This window comes from Macaca mulatta, chromosome 9, assembly GCF_049350105.2.
Source record: "Macaca mulatta isolate MMU2019108-1 chromosome 9, T2T-MMU8v2.0, whole genome shotgun sequence".
Classification (NCBI taxonomy): Eukaryota; Metazoa; Chordata; class Mammalia; order Primates; family Cercopithecidae; genus Macaca; species Macaca mulatta.
The window spans coordinates 115,259,973-115,276,820 of record NC_133414.1 but is presented as its reverse complement, the minus strand read 5'-3'; the positions used below and the strand labels follow the sequence as shown (position 1 = coordinate 115,276,820).

Genomic DNA, 16,848 nt, shown 5'->3' with positions numbered 1-16,848 from the left:
ACGAAGTCAGGAGATTGAGACCATCTTGGCTAACATGGTGAAACCCCGTCTCCGCTAAAAAAAGTACAAAAAATTAGCCGGGCATGGTGGTGGGCACCTGTAGTTCCAGCTCCTTGGGAGGCTGAGGCAGGAGAATGGCGTGAACCCGGGAGGCAGAGCTTGCAGTGAGCCGAGATCGCGCCACTGCACTCCAGCCTGGGTGACAGAGCGAGACTCTGTCTCAAAAAAAAAAAACAAAAAACAAACAAACAAAAAAAAACAAAAAACTTTAGACCTACAGAAGAGCTACAAAAATAATTTAGAGAGTTCTCCTTTCCTCTCTCCTATGGTAACATCTTGCTTGACCATAGTACAATTATAAAAACTGAGAAATTAACATTAGTACAGTATTATTAGTTGAACTACGGACTTTATTTTTCATCAGTTTTTCCACTAATGTCGTCTTTTTATTCTAGGATCCAGTGCCGAATCGCATATTGCATTTAGTTGTCTTATCTCCTTAGTCTCTTCTAATCTGTGATTGTTCCTAAGTCTTCTCTTTCATTGCTTTGACACTTTTTTTTTTTTTTTTTTTGAGACAAAGTTTGGCTCCTGTTTCCCAGGATGGAGTGCAGTAGCACAATCTCGGCTCACTGCAACCTCCACCTCCCAGGTTCAAGCAATTCTCCTGCCTCAGCCTCCCAAATAGCTGGGATTACAGGCATGCATCACCACACCCAGCTTATTTCTTGTATTTAGTAGAGACAGGGTTTCATCATGTTGATCAGGCTGGTCTCGAACTCCTGACCTCAGGTGATCCACCTGCCTCAGCCTCCCAAAGTGCTGGGATTATAGGCATGAGCCACCATGCCCGGCCAACACTTTTTTAAAAAATAAGAATTTTTTTTCTCTTTTGAGACAGTGTCTCACTCTGTTGCCCAGGCTGGAGTGCAGTGGTGCAATCATGGTTCGCTGCAGCCTTAACCTCCCAGGCTTAGGTGATCCTCCCTTTTCAGCCTCCCAAGTAGCTGGAGATACAGGTGCAAGCCACCATGCCCAGATAACTTTTTTATTTTTCAGTAGTGACAGAATTTCACCATGTCACTCAGACTGGCCTGGAACTCCTGGGCTCAAGCGATCCACCTGCCTTGGCCTCCCAAAGTGCTGTGAGCCACTGCACCTGGTCTTGCTTTGAGACTTTTAAAGAGTACTGGCTAGGTATTTTGTAGAGTGTTCCACAATGTGGGTTTGTCTGCTTTGTGGTTCATAGAAAGCACCTTCTAGCTGTGTCCTCACATGGTGGAAGTGCTAAGGGGTCTCTCTTAGGCCTCTTTTTTAAGGGCAGTAATCCCATTCACAAGTGCTCTGCCTTTGTAAAAGAGGGCACCAATCACTTCCCAGAGGCCTCACTTCCTGACACCATCATATTGATGATTAGATTTCAACATATGAACTTTGAAGGACACGAATATTGAGACCATAGAATGAACTGTAAAACTATCTGTCTAGCATAATCTGTGAATTGGCTATTCTGGCAAACAGCGTTTTGAGTGATATATAATTACCTTACAGCATAGATAGATTACTAGTTTTCAGAGTTAGAATGTAGTGAAATTCTTAGAATACAGTGATCCTAGGATTGATGCTTCTGAAGTGTCTGCATAGGACATCACATGTCAAACATAACATCTCAAAGTCATGTTTTGGAATGGTGTGTTCATTGAGAGGTGGTTATTGGCTCATGATCCTTATCACACTGTAAATTTGCCTAAATTTGTTCTGAGGAAACAGCTACATAGGGTTACCTCAAAGTTCTTTTTTCTTGTTTTCAGATGTGGGAAATACATATGACTTCTTTTTGGAAAGGATGAGGGGTGGGATTTAATCTTGGCAAATTGAGATATTTTCATAAGGAAACTGTGTTTTTGGTCTTCCTGAAGATGGTCACAGAAGACCTTCTTTGGGCAGAGGGGTTTTATTTTGATTTTTCAGCTTTTTCATGGTTCTATGAGTAGATAAGAAAATTTACTTTGAATAATGATGTTTTGAGAATCCTGTTGTTTATGTTAAATGCTGGAGTTGATAAAATTAGTGGTAAATAATTATTTAAAACTTTGATGTCACTAATGAATGAGGAAGAGGGTAACTGAAGCAAAAATACTATGTGGACTGTAGGAATGTTAAACCGTATATATAATAATTCTAAACTTGTAATTTTTCAAAAGTTAATGATACAGACCTTTGGTAAAGGTGTTACTGGGGGCTGTGGGAGAGTTGGTTGTTGGGAGTTTGTTGAGAGTTGAGAGTAGTTTGTTAAAAGAGAAATTGATGGCCTTTCTTGTATTAAAATGTTTCTTATTTTGCTTACAGTTTGGTAGTCATTTATTTCCCCAATGAAGTATGTCACATAGTGTTCAGTAACATAATCCATTCTGATGGGAGCTTCATTATCTTCATCTCATCTAAATGCTGACCTAATACCAAAAATATTTTTCAGAGAAGATTCCTTTGTCACCAATTATCCCCATAATTGAAGCCAGCTATGTATTATTTGCAAGATTTCTATGTAAGACTAACATTTTTATATAGAACAGCAACAAAATATGTAAAAATCTTGTTTATTGACACAAGTAATTTTGCCTGGTTGTCTTGAACCTAAATCAGTATTAATCCTGAATCTGCTACCCATAGAATGCCAGTATTTGTATTTAGCTCCTTATGTTTGTATTATTGTAGATTAACACTTTATTTCTCTAATGAGATTATGTACATTAATTATGCTTTAACTACAGTTGACCCTTGAATAATACAGGAGTTAAAGGCACTGACTCCCATGCAATCGAAAACCCTTAACTCTTCCCACATTTAACTACTAATAGCCTATTTTTGACCAAATACTTATTGATAACATAAACAGTCAGTTGACACATATTTTGTATATTGTATATATTATATACTATATTTTTACAAAAAATTAGCCACAAAAATTGTTAAGAAAAACATAAGGAAGAGAAAATACATTTACTATTCATCAAGTGGAAGTGGGTCATCATAAAGGTCTTCATTCTCATTATCTTCATGTTGAGTAGGTTGAGGAGGAAGAGGAAGAGACGGTGTTGGTCTTGCTGTCTCAGGGGCAGCAGAGGCAAAGGAGGTGGAGGATACAGGAGAGGAGGCAGGAGAGGTAGGCACACTTTTATTGTAAAAAGTCTGAAGGCCGGGGCACAGTGGCTCATGTCTGTAATCCCAACATTTTGGGAGGCCGAGGCAGGTGGATTGCTTGAAGCCAGGAGTTTGAGACTAGCCTAGGGAACCTAATGAGACCCAGTCTCTACAAAAACTTTTCAGAAATTAGCCAGACATCATGGTGTGTGCCAGTAGTTCCAGCTATTCCGGAGACTGAGATGGGAGGATCACTTGAGCCCAGGAGTTTGAGATTTCAGTGAGCTGTGGTCATGGCGCTGCACTTCCCCCTGGGTGATACATCAAGACCTTGTCTCCAAAAAAATAAAAATAAAAAATTCACATATAAGTGGACCTGCGCAGTTCAAACCCACATTATTCAAGTCAACTGTAGTTTGTCTACCGAGTACAGATGAGTTTATAAATGAAAGTCATGTTTAGAATCTAGATAGTACTGAACCATATGTATTAGCTTTACCACTGGCCAAGAGTGGACTGTTTTTTTTTGTTTTGTTTTGTTTGTTTGTTTGTTAGTTTTTTAGACGGAGTCTCACTCTGTCCCCCAAGCTGCAGTGCAGTGGCATGATCTCCGCTCACTGCAACCTCCGCCTTCCGGGTTCAAGCGATTCTTCTGCCTCAGTCTCCTGAGTAGCTGGGACTACAGGCATACACCACCATGTCCTGTTAATTTTTGTATCTTTTGTAGAGATGGGGTTTCACCATATTGGCCAGGCCGGTCTCTAACTCCTGACTTTGTGATTCGTCTGCCTTGGCCTCCCAAAGTGCTGAGATTACAGATGTGAGCCACCACACCTGGCTAACAATGTTTTATATAAAAAGTACCCATCAAGCGTATTTACAATTCCTCTTTCACACCAAGTTACTTTAGTGGCATTCTTTGCACATGATATGTATCAGGATTTGGCCCTTTGCATTTTGACTTCCTCTGCAGATATGTGTTTTTCTTTTCCCTTTTTTTGAGGCTTCTTTCTCCCTTAATTAGACCTGTTGGGTGCTCTAGTTTCCCATTGTATTAAGTTGCTCTCATGTATATACTTTCTATACCCCAGAGTTTTCATTTGTGGTCCTTACTTGAGCACACAGTCTTTTTAGCCTTTTTATGGTTATGTGACCCACACAAATGGGTCAGGCTAACCCCAGGACCAAACAAGCTAAAAAAGATCTTGAAAGCCAATCTAAGATTAGGTCTTTGGACTTGGGAGAGAGCAAGAAAGTTGTTGTTGTTGTTTTTTTTTTTTTGAGACGGAGTCTGGCTCTGTCACTGAAGCTGGAGTGCAGTGGCCGGATCTCAGCTCACTGCAAGCTCCGCCTCCCGGGTTTACGCCATTCTCCTGCCTCAGCCTCCCAAGTAGCTGGGACTACAGGTGCCCGCCACTTTGCCCGGCTAGTTTTTTTGTATTTTTTAGTAGAGACAGGGTTTCACCATGTTAGCCAGGATGGTCTCGATCTCCTGACCTCGTGATCCGCCCGTCTTGGCCTCCCAAAGTGCTGGGATTACAGGCTTGAGCCACCGCGCCCGGCCAAGAAAGTTGTTTTTAATCAAACTATGCCCTCTCCACAAAATGAAGGGATTAATCTATACTATTTCTGAATTTTGTTTCTTTGGTTTTATTTGAATAGACAGCTGCTAAAAGTGTGTTGCTGAATTTGTTGTTACCAACAGTGGACAATAGAGTGAAAACAGAAAACAGAATTGGTATTTTTCAGGCTGTTCAGTGCTTGTTTTTTTCAAATGGCTAATAGGCACGAACAGACTAGTGATTTCTATTAGTATTGTTACTTAGTTTTATAATATTAAATCCAGAAATCTAGTTCTGAGACTTCAAATGAGAAATTCTTTTCCAAGTAAATGAGTGACATAAAGTCCTTAACATTACCTCCTCATGGTTACAGATCAGCATCTGACAGACTGCTAATCTGCAAAATGTGGTTTCTTCAAGAAACAAAATGCTAGCCAGCAGCTGTTAAGTGAGAGTAATCTGAGTGTAAGAAGTCATTTTTTTTTCTTTCCATCATCTTTCCACGCCGCCACAATGGTGCACATGAATGACTTGGCTGATGCCCTCAAGAGCATCAACAATGCCGAAAAGAGAGGCAAATGCCAGGTTCTTATGAGGCTGTGCTCCAAAGTTACTGTCCGGTTTTTTTACTGTGATGATGAAGCATGGTTACATTGGCAAATTGAAATCATTGATGATCACAGAGCTGGGAAAATTGTTGTGAACCTCACAGGCAGGCTAAACAAGTGTGGAGGGATAGATGAGCCCCAGATTTGATGTGCAACTCAAAGATCTAGAAAAATGGTAGAATAATCTGCTTCCATCCCACCAGTTTGGTTTCATTGTACTAACGATCTCAGCTGATATCATATGAAGAAGCAAGACGAAAACGCACAGGAGGGAAAATCCTAGGATTCTTTTTCTAGAGATATAATACATATTTATAAATAAAATGCCTCATGGAAAAAAAACTGATTTTTTTTAAAAGGCAGAATAATTCTCTTTTCTGTTAAATTATATTAAATATAATTTCATTAAATTTAATTATTGTATTATTAAATTACATATTATATATTAAATATAAGTCCCATACATTCCAACTAGTCTTATTGTTATCCTTACTCTAGAGGTTATGTGGTTGGAGGGAAAAACCTCAGAGTGTGGTAGACCTGGGTTGGATCCCAGTTCTGCCTTGTACTAGCTCTTGACCACCAGCATGTTAAGCTATGTCTCAGTTTCTTCTTTTAATTTTTTAAAAGGCGGGGGGATGTGGTAGGGTTACACTTTTGGCTAAGGTTTAAATGCAATAGTGTACATAAAATGACTAGTGCAGTGACTAGTGTACTCTTTGACTGGTGATACCAAGGTATTAATACACCGAAACTTGAGCTGAAAGGGAAAAAAATCTAAGGAATAAGGAGAAAGATACCAATATTAACCTTATTTACACTTGTATATATTACGGAAAAACCTGGCATGCTTGGTAGATGGCAGTGGAATGTTTAATGCTCTGTTGTGTGTGTGTAAGTATTGCAAATGATCATGAACTTAATAGAAAGTTAAAGCTCTTTTCTGAGCAGCTCTTAACGACAGGGTATTTTGGCAACAGAGCATGTTTCCATGAGCATGTTTACCAGTGTGCTGAAGGAAATAGATTTTGGACAACAGGTCCTTCTTTAAATTAAAAACATATTTCTTTATGACAGAGGTGTCATTAATATGCTTCTAATAGATGCAAGGAGAGTTACTTGCCTTTTTGAAACAATAAGAAAGGTAGAAAGAAATAGTTAACTTTTGTAGTTGCACGAAAGACTAAATGTGGTAAATTTCATGAAGTTAAGACAAAGAATTATACATGTAGAATTATTAAATTTCCAGAAGTCTTAACCCCAAGGAAGACTACAGCAACATACTAGTAGGGAGTTGGGGGATGAGTTGTTAATATGTATTTAAGCCCTTCAGAAATATAGAGTGACTCTTGGTTTAGGATTATGAAAATGTAGTATTTCTAACTTGACTCATTTGGGAAATCATAATGACTTCCCACCCCCCCCCCCAATTACGAAGGCTTGAGTTTTTTGGCTCTTTTGTGAATCTTGTGCTTGGAAATCCAGAAGGAGGTACATTCCAGTTTTTTTTCCAGCTCCAGCACTATAGATTCTGTGCCATTTCAGTAAATCCAGCAATAAGCTCCTTATTTCTGTTATCATTTCAGAATCAGTGGATACCATGGCTAGTGTCCACTCCTTCTCTTTTCTCTGAGAAATTTTCAGGAGGATAAGAATGAACATTTGTTGAACATGTACTAGAAAATGTACTTTATGTACAATGTACCTTTTAATCCTCACCACAGCCTGCTGAGGTAGGGATTACTAGCAACATTGTACAAAAATGAGGCTAGGCATGATTGCTCACAGGGGTAATCCCAGTGCTTTGGGAGGTTGGAGAGCCCTTGGGCCCAGGAGTTGAAGATCCATCTGTGCAGCATAGTGAGACCTCATCTCTACAAAATAAATAAAGAGTAGCAGGGTGTGGTACAGCAAACCACCATGGCACATGTTTACCTGTGTAACAAACCTGCACATACTGCATGTGTACCCTGGAACTTAGAGGAAAAAAAAAAAAAAAAAAAAAAAAGATTAGCTGTGTGTAGTAGTGCACGCCTGTAGTCCCAGCTACTTGGGAAGCAGAGGGAGGAGGATGGTATTAGCCAAGGAGTTTGAGGTTTTGGTGAGTTGTGATTGCGCCTGTACCCTGGGCTGTAGAGTGAGACCCTGTCTCAAACAAACAAAAAGTCAAAAAATCAAAAAGGCTACAGATAAAATGACCTACATATAGTGTAGGGGAAAGAAATGTCTTTCCTTCCCATCTTAAGTTCATGGCTGTAGCCGCTATAACAAAAGACAGATTAGTGAGAGAAAAGCATACAGATTAATTTAATGTAAGTTTTTTGGGACACGGGAGCCTTCATAAGGAAATTAAGACCTGAAGAAATGAGTAAACCTGTGTATTTTCTGTGACAGGATTGATAAAGAAGTGGATAGTTGTAGAGAAGTATGATTGGACAAAAGGGGGTATGATCTAATGGTAATAAACTGGGAGGAATTTAGTAAGCTCTGTTCATTCAGAATCTTTGCTGCGTCCCTAGGTCTTCAGAGGTAAGGAGGTTCCTTTCCTCTTGGTGTAAGGAGGACACCTCTCAAATGAGAGTAGTATGACCTGCTTTAGGGGAAGGTGAGAAAAATTCTTCCTAGGTTTTTTTTTTTGAGACGGAATCTTGCTCTCGCCCAGGCTGGAGTGCAGTGGCGCCATCTCGGCTCACTGCAAGCTCTGCCTTCCGGGTTCACGCCATTCTCCTGCCTCAGCCTCCTGAGTAGCTGGGACTACAGGCGCCCGCCACCATGGCCGGCTAATTGTATTTTTAGTTGAGACGTGGTTTCACCGTGTTAGCCAGTATGGTCTCGATCTCCTGACCTCGTGATCTGGCTGCCTCAGCCTCCCAAAGTGCTAGGATTACAGGCGTGAGCCACCGCCGCCAGGCCAATTCTTCCTAGATTTTATGACTTGCTTTAGGGAAGAAGTGGGGTGGTGAGAGTGACCTTCCTGCTTCTGCTGTTTTCTTAAATGCCAAGGTACCATATTTTGGGTTCAAATGTCCTAAACCCTGTCAATAACTAGCAACTGATTTGTTAAAACTCATAATTGGAATTTAAACTCAGGTCAGTTTCTATTTCTCATGCTGCTCCCAGCTTTCAGAACAGAAATTATCCAGTAACTCTAGATGAGATATCAATAAGAGAGAAAAACCTGTAAACAAAAGAGATCATCCTTAATTTTTCCCCCCAAATGAAAACCCTGCCTAGGGCAAAACTGCATCTTTCTTTTGCAGTTGAATTGTAATCTTTATCTTTAGAACACATAGTTAAAACATAGTTTCTCTTTTGCTTAATTTTTAGAAATAATCTTAAAGCTTCATTAAGTCTCAGGATTACTATGTAAGTACTGTATTAGAAATGTTGTTAGAATTATTATTATTATTATTATTTTGAGACAGAGTCTTGCCCTGTCACCTAGGCAGGAGTGCAGTGCGGTGATCTCAGTTCACTACAACCTCCTCCTTCCGGATTCAAGCGATTCTCACACCTCAGTCTCCCAAGTAGCTGGGATTACAGGCGTCCGCCACCATGCCTGACTAATTTTTGTATTTTTAGTAGAGACGGGGTCGGCCAGGCTGGTCCAGGCTGGTCTTGAACTCCTGACCTCAGGTAATCTGCCCTCCTCAGCCTCCCAAAGTGCTGGGATTACAGGCTTGAGCCATCATGCCCCACCAAGAATTCTAAAATTAAACAGTGCATTTTTTTCTCTATTAAAAAATCTTAGGGGGATTGGAAATATATTTTAGGTTCCTCTCTTTTGAATTTTTCTGCCCTCCCCTCCTTTCTAGGCCATATTATTAGCCTCTGGGGAGTTATCCCAAACCCAAGCACTTGGCATTAACAAACCTAAAGTGTGGGAATGGTGACTGAATAAAGCTGTTAAGAGTACCAGGGAAGAAATTAAGACAAAGTGGCTCATGGTGTCAGTAAATCAGAGCATTATCTTGCTACTAGCAGAGGCATCTCAGGACCTTTGATCCCTGCCCTCTTGAACATAGTAGATGCACTCTGATCTTGTTTTATTGTTATTGGAATGGACTCAAGTCACTTGACATTTAAGTGAACATGTTTTGGATGGTGTGTTTACTTGGACTAGAGTCCAGGGCACTCATCGTGTTTCTGTCAGCAATTGTATATCCTCACCAAACTTACTGGCATTGGAGGTGCTTAAATGGGTGAGAAAAACAATTTAAAGTAAGAAATATTATGCAGTATTGGTGTATTGTCACTACAGACATCTCAAGTCCAGCATTTTAAAAATTTATGGTAAAATGTATAGAATATAAAATTACCATTTTAAACCATTTTCAAATATACAGTTCAGTGGCACTAAGCACATTCAGTGGCACTAAGCACAATGCTCACCACTATCCATTTCCATAACTTTTTCATCATCCCAAACAGAAACTCCATACCCATTAAGCAATAACTCCCCATTCCCTCCACCCCTCAGTCGCTAGTAACCTCTAATTTATTTTCTGTCTCTATGAATTTGTGTATTCTAGATATTTCATAAAAGTTAAATTGTACAATATTTGTTTTATGTCTGGCTTATTTCTTTTAGCATAATATTTTTCAAATTTGTCCATGTTATAGCATGTATTACCTTTTGAGACTGAATAATATTCTATTGTAGGTATATACCACATTTTGTTTATCTGTTCATCTGCTGATGGACGTTGGGATTGTCTCCACCTTTTGGCTGTTATGAATAGGCTGCTGTGAACATTGGTGTTTAAGCATCTGTTTGAGTTCCTGCTTCCTGCTTTCAGTTCTTTTGGGTGTATACCCAGGAATGGAATTGCTGGATCGTAATGTAAGTCTATGTTTAGCTTTTTGAAGAACTGCCAAACTGTTTTCCACAGTGGCTGTAACATCTTACATCCCCACCAGCAATACATGAATGAGAGTTCCAATTTCTTCACATCTTGGCAATACTTATTTTCAGGTTTCTTGTTGTTGTTTGATAATACTTATCCTACTGGGTGTGAAGTTAAGGTATCTTATTATGGTTTTGATTTAATGTTTCTCTAATGGCTGGTGATATTAAGCATCATTTCATGTGTTTATTTAGTCATTTATATAACTTCTTTGGAGAAATGTCAGTTTTTTTAAATTAGGTTTTTTAAATAACTGGAGTTACATATTCTGCATATTAATATTTGTGTATTCTGGATATTAATCCCTCATCAGATACATGATTTGCAAATATTCTCTCTCATTCTATGGGTTTTCTTTTCCCTCCCTTGATCATGCCTTTTGAGGCACAAAAGTTTTTAATTTTGAAGTCCAGTTTATCTGTTTTTTTCTACTGTTGCCGGTGCTTTTGCTGTCATAGCTGTTAAATCATTCCCAAATCCAATATAAGGAAGATTTTCTGCCATGTTTTCTTCTAAGAGTTTTATAGTTTTAACTCCTATATTTAGGTCTGTGATCCATTTTGAGTTTACTTCTTTTCTTTTCTTTCTTTCTTTTTTTTTTTTTTGAGAAAGGGTCTCTGTCATCCAGGCTGGAGTGCAGTGATGCGATCTCAGCTCACTGCAACCTCCACCTCCCAGGCTCAAGTGATTCTCCCATTTCAGCCTCCCAAGTAGCTGGGACTACAGGCTTGTGCCATCATGCCTGGCTAATTTTTAAATTTTTTTGTAGAAACGGGGTTTCACCATGTTGCCCAGGCTGGTCGCTAATTCCTGGACTCAAGCAGTCCACCAGTCTTAGCCTCCCAAAGTGCTAGGATTACAGGCGTAAGACTGCAACTGGCCATGCCTTTTTTTGTTTAATGAAACCAATGACAAGGTAAAGGTCAGTGTTTGTGCTTTAGCATTTCTTCTTAAAGAAAGATGAAACTCTTCATAATAGTGATGAATTAAGATGGAAGATTAGCTGAGTTGAACTTACTATGGATAGTGTGTAAACCAGTTGCATCTATTTGAAGTTCTTACTGTGACGAGTGGTCTCTAAGGAATGTATTTGTTGAAAAGTCTTTGGTACAAACCAAGAAAGGTAACCTTTATCAAAAAGACCAAATAAATTCTCATTGTCCTAGTTCATGAAATAATACTCAGGGCATGCACCTCACAACTTAGAAAATGCGCGTTACCTCACCCTACTGGCTTCCATATTACACGTGCAAGAGATGTTTGTATGAGAGAATGAGTGCTTCTAAGTCAGTGAAACCTACCAACCTTTATATACCCTCTGACTTTTTTTTTTGGAGACAAAAATTTGCTCTTGTTGCCCAGGCTGAAGTGCAGTGGCGCAATCTCAGCTCACCTCAACCTCTGCCTCCTGGATTCAAACGATTCTCCTGCCTCAGCCTTCTGAATAGCTGAGATTACAGGCATGTGTCACCATGCCCGGCTAATTTTATATTTTTAGTAGAGATGGGGGTTTCTCCATGTTGGTCAGGCTGGTCTCGAACTCCCGACCTCAGGTGATCCACCCATCTCGGCTTCCCAAAGTGCTGGGATTACAGGCATGAGCCACCACGCCCGGCCCTCTGACTTATTCTTAAGAGATTTATCGGTTTGTGAATGGATCAAAAGCATACAACTGAAGATTAAAGAACAGAAAAATAGGTGTAGTTTGACTTAAGAATGCATTAATGATCTCCCTTAGTGATCTTTTTTCTTAAGAGTTTTTGGACTTTTGCCCTCCCCCACAAACAGGGTAGAGTAAGAGAATAAGCTGAGTATTTAAACGGAGAAACCAGGGTAACAGATAAAAAGAAAAAAAAAAAATCCCTGTCCAAAAAGAGATGATCCCTTAAAAAAAAAAGATAACTGTGGTTAATAAAATTATTAATAAAAAGAAATTAGAAAACATTCATAAAACTAAACAAAGTAAAAATCTAATCAGAATATATTATGAGGACCCAGCCTCTAAAGGAGATTTGTGATGATGAAATGTGATAATTTTGTCCATCTCTACAAAAAAAATGCAAAAATTAGTTGAGCGTGGTGCACGTCTATAATCCAAGCTACTCTGGAGGCTGAGGCGGGAGAATTGCTTGATCCTGGGAGGCGGAGGTTGCACTGAGCCGAGATTGTGCCACTGCACTCCAGCCCGGGCTACAGAATGAGACCTATCCAAAAAAAAAAAAAAAAAAAGGAAAAGAAATGTGATAATTTCATGCCACATTCATTGAATTGTATCAGCGTTCTGATTAGCATAAACTGAAGTTGACAAAGCCTATGGTGAATAGATTTGCATAGCTGGTAGGTTCATTCTTTATAGTTTTAACTATGAAGCAATAAACGATTAATAGACTATAAAGACTACTGTGATATAGGATTTATACTTTACTTTTTTTCCAAAAGGCATTTGAGGTGACTTGCAAAATTAAGCACATATGAAATGGGACAAAGGACTAATTTTTTTAAATAAAGCACATAAGAAAATATGCTTCCAAATAGATGTTATCCTTCATATAGTTACCTTATTGAGGAAAACTTACTCCAATATTGCTTGCTTAGACATTTTAGGAATTCTTTTGGAATTGTTTTCAGAGCCAGCTTATAAACTCAAAACCTGCTTTATTGTTTTACATAGTCATACTTTTTTTTAAACCCAGCTCGTTTTCCCCATTTATTCGTTAGTTGCTCCAAATAACCCTCACCTCCAATTAAATTCATCACCTGTTGAGGAACAAACATGTGCCACCAGGGAGGATGTCTAGAATAATGTGCCGTAGACTCTAAAAGTAATTTGAAAATAAGAATTCTCAATGTTTTGAGTAGTGGTTGCAATACTAGAATAAATACATATTGCTTCTGGATAAATACAGTTGCTTCTGCATATTGTTTGTTGTTGTTGTTGTTGTTTTGAGACAGGTTCTTGCTCTGTCACCCAGGCTGCAGCACAGTAGTGCAATTGTAGTTTACTATAACCTTGAACTACTTGGCTCAAGTGATCCTCTTACCTCAAACTCCTGAATAGCAAGGACTATAGGTGTATGCCACCATGGCTGGCTAATTTTTAAATTTTTTGTAGAGACAGGGCCTTGCTATGTTGCCGAGTTGGATCTTGAACTGCTGGGCTCAAGCAGTCCTCCTACCCCAGCCCCCAAAAGTGCTAAGACTGTTGATGTGAGCCATCACACCCAGCCTGGGAGTGATTGTTTTGAATGGGTGAAGGCTCATTTCGATGTGTAAGTTCTATTATGTTTGTTTTTAAACAGACATTATTAGTCATATATCATAATACAGTTTGATTATTTTCATTTCAGAATTCCATTTTTGTTTCTGTTATTTTGAGATAATTGTCTTTTAGAGAGAGACAGCTTAATTTGGAGCAAATCCATTGATTGTTAGGTAAAAATACTTGTCATTTGTAGTTTGTTTCTTTAACTGAACTAAGCTTTATTTAAACTAAGCTACTTTTGGTGTCATCCCTTATTTAAAAATTTTCTCAGTGGTTACACTGTTTTATTTTCTTTAGCCCAATATACCACCTATCTCTTGCTCTGATTTCCTAAGAATATTAATACCTGATAATAATAACCAGTACTATCTTACCAAAAGAACAATGCTGTTGGTAGAACAGGTTTTCTCATTAAGACTGTGAAGGGGTGGCCTGCCCCTCCACACCTGTGGGTGTTTCTCGTTAGGTGGAACGAGAGACTTGAGAAAAGAAATGAGACACAGAGACAAAGTATAGAGAAAGAAAAAGTGGGCCCAGGGGACCGGCGCTCAGCTTTCAGAGGACCCACGCCGGCACCGGTCTCTGAGTTCCCTTAGTATTTATTGATAATTATCTTTACCATCTTAAAGATAAAGGAGTGGCTGGACAATAGGATCATTGTAGGGAGGAAATCAGCAGTAAGACATATGAACAAAAATCTCTGTGACATGAATAAGTTTAAAGGAAAATGCTGTGCCTTGAGATGCATATGCAAACATCTCCATAAACCTTTTAACAGCATTGTTTCAGCCTATCACATGGGGAGAAACCTTGGACAATACCCAGCTTTCCTAGGCAGAGGTCCCTGGGACCTTTGGCCGTGTATGTGTCCCTGGGTAGTTGAAATTAAGGGAATGGTGATGACTTTTAACCAGCCAGCTGCCTTCAGGCACTTGTTTAACAAAGACATATCCTGCACAGCCCAAAATCCATTAAACCTTGAGTCACCACAGCACATGTCTCTTGCAAGGACAAGGTTGGGGGTAGGGTCACAGATTAACAGCATCTCAAATACAGAACAAAATGGAGTCTCTTATGTCTGCTTCTTTCTATATAGACACAGTAACAGGCTGATCTCTCTTTCTTTTCCCCACAGACTGTAATATTGACAACGTAGTATAGTTCTGTATATATATAGTATAACATATATACTATATATACTATAGTATATATAATATATAGTATATATAGTATAATTCTGTATGTGCGATACATAATACTTGTGTACACTTCTGCTATTTAAAATGTTTTATGAAAGAACAATTTTAAAACTTTCTGATTTGATAAAATGTATTAAGTTTGGTGAGAATAAATTAGGGAAGATGGATGAAACAAGAATCCAAAATAGCAAAAGTTGTTAAAGCTGTGTGATGTGTTTAAAGCAGCTCATTACATATTTCCTCTACTTTTGTGTGTATGAGTAAAAATATCCTTAATATTAAATTTAAAAATAATGTGGCAGAAACTAAAAAAATACCAATAAAGTTTTTTTTTTGTTTTTTAAAGAGGCATTTAAATGTTAAGGTCCTTTAGTCTTTTCATTTCCATTTGAGATATTATAGCCCTTGTTATTTTAGCTGCTTTACTACTTTTTCTTAAACTTCAGAATTTCTTACAGTACCTTCCTCAGGAAATAAAGTACTATTTCTACAGTCAGGCAGTGCTTTTGAGGTGGTCCCTCCATGTTAGGAAATAATTTAAAAATAATACTCCAGTGCATTATCTTACTTGTAGATGAAAGCCTTTGTATTCGTTGAGATAAACATCCTCAAACTATTATTTTTAGACATATATTACATATGAAATATATGGCATATTTTAGGTGTATATTACTTTTTAGATAGCTTTTTAATATATGAGTCTATACTTAGTTTCCAAGCTTTGATTCCCTTAGTTTCCAAGCTTTGATTCCTTTTATGTCAAGTCTGTATCCCAGTTAAAGTTTTCACTAATACGAAATTAATCTCTCTGAATTGTAATAACACTTGCTTTGTTTCTAGATTAGGAAATGTAAAAGATTGCTTAATAAAACCCATTTCATCTCCATTACATGGTAAGTGATAGAATCAATTACTAGTGTTTATGATCTTTACTTTTTATTGCCAATTATATAAGCATTCAAATGTAGGCCATATTTTTTGTGTGTGAATGTCATGTAATAATATTAGTGGCATCAGTGAAGTTATTAAGATGATTTTTTCACTCCCAGCATCCAGGCTATTTTCTTTTTTTTTTTTGGAGACAGAGTCTTACTCTGTCACTCAGGCTGGAGTGCAGTGGCACAATCGCAACTCATTGCAACTGCCGCCTCCCGGGTTCAAGCAGTTCTCCTCCTCAGCCTTCTAAGTAGCTGGGACTACAGATGCACACTGCCATGCCCGGCTGATTTTTTTGTATTTTAGTAGAGATGGGGTTTCACTGTGTTGCCCAGGCTGGTCTTGAACTCCTGAGCTCATGCAGTCCACCTGCCTCGGCCTCCCAAAGTGCTGGGGTTATAGGCGTGAGCCACCGCGCCTGGCCAAAGGCTATTTTCAACATGACTAAACTTGTTTTCAACATAGTAATAACATAATAGCTACCTTTGATTCATTATCTCCTTTCTGCTTACACATTCTCTGGATGTTTGTTTTATCATGCAGATAATGGCCAATGAGGAAAGGACAAATGATAATGGAATCAAGTTGTGTAGCAAAGATTTAGGTTAAACCTTATGAATAAGACACTAATACTGTAGTGGGTTCAGTATTACCTGAACTAGATCACTAATACCTAAGCAGATCATGAGGACGTTGTGATTCTGTCACTGGGAACATTTGTTCTGTTTTGATAATCAAGTGAAGAAATCAGATTCAGACGATTATAGGGGTCCACATCAAGTGACCACATAGAGGTTCTTTTATTTTCTGTTTTTAATCCACTTCCTCAGTTTTTTCCTCGGGATGAATAGACTGACATTACCCAGAATACTTTGTTATTAAAGAATGAATTTATTTCCATCTAGATTTCCAATTCATTAAGTACCTAAAGGGGTCTGTTTATTTCCTTAAGACTCTTTGAAGAAGATAGTCAAACATTTCAATTAAATAGGATAGATAATGTATGTGGAAGTATATGACCTAAAGTATAGGCTGGGGGTGCACACTGTTGGCCCATGGACCCAACTTAGACCACAGACCGTAGTTTGGCTGAAAGAGTTTTTGTTTGTTTAATTGGGTCGGTATTTTTATTTATTTATTTATTTATTTATTTATTTATTTATTTATTTATTTTTGAGACAGAGTCTTACTCTGTCACCCCGGCTGGAGTGCAGTGGTGCGATCTCAGCTCAC

The 16,848-nt window shown here is 38.5% G+C and overlaps 1 protein-coding gene and 1 long non-coding RNA gene across 39 annotated transcripts in view; one reads left to right on the top strand and one right to left on the bottom strand.

Moving 5' to 3' along the window:
- NT5C2 (5'-nucleotidase, cytosolic II) overlaps positions 1-16,848 on the top strand; it is a 106,492-nt gene that overhangs the window by 62,919 nt on the left and 26,725 nt on the right. For 9 of the 38 annotated variants that reach the window (XM_028853509.2, XM_077945417.1, XM_077945408.1 and 6 more), the window contains exon 3: positions 9,975-10,154. Coding sequence is in view for 10 of the 16 variants with exons in the window: in XM_015148017.3 (XP_015003503.1) it covers positions 10,134-10,154 (21 nt within the window). In the remaining 6 variants the exon portion in view is untranslated. 38 annotated transcript variants of the gene reach the window in all.
- Positions 10,529-13,404, bottom strand: LOC144331310 (uncharacterized). Its single transcript, XR_013398360.1, has 2 exons — positions 12,393-13,404; positions 10,529-11,581 (listed from the first exon to the last, which is right to left on the bottom strand). It is a non-coding gene; the product is annotated as an uncharacterized LOC144331310 (long non-coding RNA).